This window comes from Oreochromis aureus, linkage group 11 (genome assembly GCF_013358895.1).
Source record: "Oreochromis aureus strain Israel breed Guangdong linkage group 11, ZZ_aureus, whole genome shotgun sequence".
Taxonomy (NCBI): Eukaryota; Metazoa; Chordata; class Actinopteri; order Cichliformes; family Cichlidae; genus Oreochromis; species Oreochromis aureus.
The window spans coordinates 25,146,258-25,149,974 of NC_052952.1; the positions used below are offsets into that span (position 1 = coordinate 25,146,258).

General features: G+C 41.1%; 1 protein-coding gene across 1 annotated transcript; it reads left to right on the plus strand.

Annotated features, from left to right (window-relative positions):
• The first annotated feature begins 210 nt into the window (after nucleotides 1-210).
• apoeb (apolipoprotein Eb) lies at nucleotides 211-2,514 on the plus strand. Its single transcript, XM_031731548.2, has 5 exons — nucleotides 211-369; nucleotides 633-698; nucleotides 797-950; nucleotides 1,044-1,331; nucleotides 1,414-2,514. The coding sequence occupies exons 2-5, from the start codon at nucleotides 656-658 to the stop codon at nucleotides 1,757-1,759; spliced, it is 831 nt and encodes a 276-aa protein (XP_031587408.1). The 5' UTR covers nucleotides 211-369; nucleotides 633-655; the 3' UTR covers nucleotides 1,760-2,514.
• Nucleotides 2,515-3,717: the final 1,203 nt, after the last annotated feature.

The following is a 3,717-nucleotide window of genomic DNA, read 5'->3' on the forward strand; positions in this document are numbered from 1 at the left end:
AACTTTTACCCTAAAGTTTTTTATTTTTATAGATCCTGCGTTTGCTAATAAATTTAAGTATAAAACGTGAAAACGGAATACTGTGACGAATATTTGTCGTTGCGTTGAACGTGGAACTTTTACCCCGTTTATTCTCGTGACAACCAGATTGCTCAATCCCCCCTTCAACAAAACACACCGTTTAGGTTTCGGTGGCACGTTACGCAGAAGAAAACATGATTATCTGCAGACAAATCAACATCATCATCACCATCGCGTGAGCGTGCCCGCGCGATCGCTCTCTGCGCAACACGCGCAGAGACAGCCTCCCAGGGCTATAAAAACCCCCAGTCACCAACTAAAGAGCACGGAGGAATCTCAACCTCACAGGTGAGTGAAAGACGATAGAAAGAACGGAGAAGCATGCTGTCTTCTTTTTTTTGATGCCAAGTCTTAGAAATTATGAAGTTTCACTGTAGTTATTGGCTGTGTTTATTTTGCACATATGTGTTAAACCTGAAACTCGAGGTGTATATTTTTTAAATTTCCAGTTTATGTCGTAGTTTATAAAAATACAGTAAATAGTGTGGAAGATGCAAATGTAAATGTTATTTTATTGCTGATTTTCTGAGCTTTCCTTATGCTTTTCTTAGGTGTATCTGACTCTCTAACAACCATGAAGGCTGTAGCCCTGATCCTTGCTCTGGCAGTCATCACTGGTAGGTGGACTTACTTGCTGGTTTAGTATTTATCAGTCACACTTTATTATATCTGAGTTACTTTATTCATCCATGCTTTCTATGTGTGCCCATTATAGGCTGCAATGCCCGTGCTGTTCGCCAGGCTGAAGCCACTAAAAATCCATGGGAGGAAAGTGTGGATCGCTTCTGGGAGTACATTGCCAAGCTGGGCCAAAATGCTGATGGAGTTGTAGAGAACCTCAAGGCCTCTCAGCTCAGCAGGGAGTTAGAGTGAGTGAAGTTGATCAATTAATCACTACTTTCCTTTGTTTTTTCTTGCACTGATCTTGCATTGATTAATGTTTCTTGTTCTTCTGCTTCTAGCACTCTGATCACTGACACCATGGCAGAGCTTGAAACATACAAAAATAACATTCAGACCAAGCTGGTTCCCTACACTGAGACCTCCACTGCCCAGCTGTCTCAAGACGTTCAGCTTCTGATCAACAGACTGCAGAAGGACATGCTGGATGCCAAAGAGCGCGGCACTGAGTATCACAGTGAGCTCCAGGCCATAGTGGACCATAACACTGGTGATCTCGAAAGCCGCATCAACACCTTCATCCATAAGCTGCAGAAGCGCCTCAATAAGGACATTGAGGAGATTCGCAAGTAAGTTGGGCAGAAACTTTTAGAATTCTCTCTTGCATTTAGGAATATAAACTTTAATCCAACCGTTCCTTTCTTATTTTAGCACTGTGGCCACCTACATGGGTGAGATCCAGTCCCGTGCCTCCCAGAACCTGGATACAGTGAAGGAGCATGTTGAGCCCTATGTCCAGCAGGCCAATGACAACACCAATAAGAAGCTGAGTGATATCACCGCTATGTTGCAGACCCAGGCTGAGGGCCTGGGTCAGCAGCTGGAGACCCAGGCTGAGGGCATCAGGACCCAGCTGGAGGCCACTGCAGAGGAACTGCGCACCTCAGTTCAGGGGAAGATTGAAGAGATGACAGAATTGTTCTCCCCCTATGCCACCAAGATCCGTGAGCAGTTTGAGGAGATCGTAGACAAGATCAAGGAGTCAACCACTGCCTAAAGAGAGACTCTGAAAGTGGTAGATGGTTGGTGGAATGGCTACACTGCTGATTTCTTTACACCCAGGTAAAATGAGAAAAGGGGAAAGTTGCTGATGATCTTTACACTAAGTGTTCTAGTGTTCAGGATATGGGGGTTGAATAGAGAGACAAGGGAGGATAAGGTGCAGAACAGTCAGCAGGTGTGTTCTTCCTTCTGCACAGTCACCCTTCCTTATTTTCTCATTGACTCCCTTGATCAGTGAACACAAGCACCATAGTCAATAACAACCTTTCTTATGCAAAAAGACGACAATTATTTGTAATATCCTTTGCTTTTCTACTTTGAATTAACTGTTATATCAGTCTATTCCCACAAGTTTTGTATTCAATTTCTACATTTTGTTTGGTTATTACCGCAGAGTTTCAGCTTGAGCTTGAGATTTCATCCCGTTATCCTCCGATGCACATAACAACATTGTCTTTCATTTCAATAAATGCAGTGAACAACGATGAGTGCTATCTAGTTTCTTCTAGAAGTGATACCAAACCAACAAAAAGGAGTCCTGTTTATTGTTGTTTCTGTGTTGCACTTCACAGAGAAATGGATTGTAAAATTACTTGATGCAAATAATCAGTGAGTAAAATGTAACACCTGTCTGTACTTCACAAGTGTGGTTCACATGTTGTATGCCCACCATGCTGCTCTCTGTAAGTGCACTTTCTTTAACTGCAGTGTGCTGAACAGTGCTGAGAAAATAAAGAACCTAGAAAAAACGTTTCCTTTCACTGTTTGTTTTTCTTATCAAACATTAATGAGCAATCTATTATTTAACTTTGGGTTCAGTTACACCTGATGAGTGGAGACAGCTGATGCTGTTGCTGACTATTTTACATAATTACATTACTGCTTTATAATGTAGACGAGATGCAATTAATGTCTGGAAACTGGATTATTTTGCATAACAATGCTATGGCATTATAAAGTATAAAATCATCTATAAAAGAATAGCAGTCTTGATGGCTTTCGCTAGTAAGATTATCAAGCCATTTAAAAAACGTAGCGCCCCTGTGCTGCTGTCACATTGTTAGATTTGGCAGTGGTTACATAAGACCATGTGGGTATTTATATAATGGCTTATATAAAGCAGGGGTTAGCACTGTTGCCTCATGTTAAAAAGGTTCTGGGTTCAAAGACCAGCTGGGTCTTACTGTGTTGCTTTTCCTTGTGGTTAAGTTTCCTCTGGGTGTTTCAGTTTCCTCCCACAGTGCAAAAACATGCTTATTAGGTTACTTGACTAATCTAAATTGCTCATTGGTGGAACACATAAAGCATGATGACTTTTATGTCTCTACTTGTCCACTTTGTGATTGACAGGTGACTTGTCAAAAGGGATGGGCTTCAGTTGCAAATCCCCCACCTACATCTTCCATAGCAATTGCAATAACAAGAACATTTCAAATTAAAGCCAGGCTCCCTCTCTGTACCTCTACTCCACCCTAAGCATCAGTATTTTTTGGTTTGCCTTCCTTGTTCAGCCACCCCCTTACATCCCCCAGTTTACCCTTTTCTAGTCCAAACTTGTTAAAATCTCCCTTGAGATTCCTTTCTCTTGATCCCAGCAGGCATTTGGGAACATTCTGTGCCACGGATTAAATTACCCTTGTGGTGATGGTTATCTTGCCTAAAATTTATTTTATAAGTAAACCACCACCAATATAGAATAAGAGACTTTGACATATATAGAAAACTGCTTATTTTTCCCATCTTTCCCCGTATTTTGCCCAAAACTTTTTTCAACAAGCGGTTTTAGTAGTGGAAGAGGATTTAAACAACAAAATTATGTTTTTTAAACTTCAGTTCAAAGGCACCATTCACAGGAAAAAAGGTGGCGTCAGCTGTCATATGCTGAAAATTGTCCTTTAAATGAAAAAGGGTAAAAATGGCTGTTTAAGCACAGCATGATTTTCTCTTTGAAGT

What these genes read in the sequence shown, in the direction of transcription:
- apoeb (XM_031731548.2), top strand. Translation starts at nt 656, where the DNA reads ATGAAGGCTGTAGCCCTGATCCTTGCTCTGGCAGTCATCACTG. An exon ending in CAGCTCAGCAGGGAGTTAGA is followed by an intron (nt 951 to 1,043) that starts GTGAGTGAAGTT and finishes TTCTGCTTCTAG; the next exon opens with CACTCTGATCACTGACACCA. An exon ending in GACATTGAGGAGATTCGCAA is followed by an intron (nt 1,332 to 1,413) that starts GTAAGTTGGGCA and finishes TTCTTATTTTAG; the next exon opens with CACTGTGGCCACCTACATGG.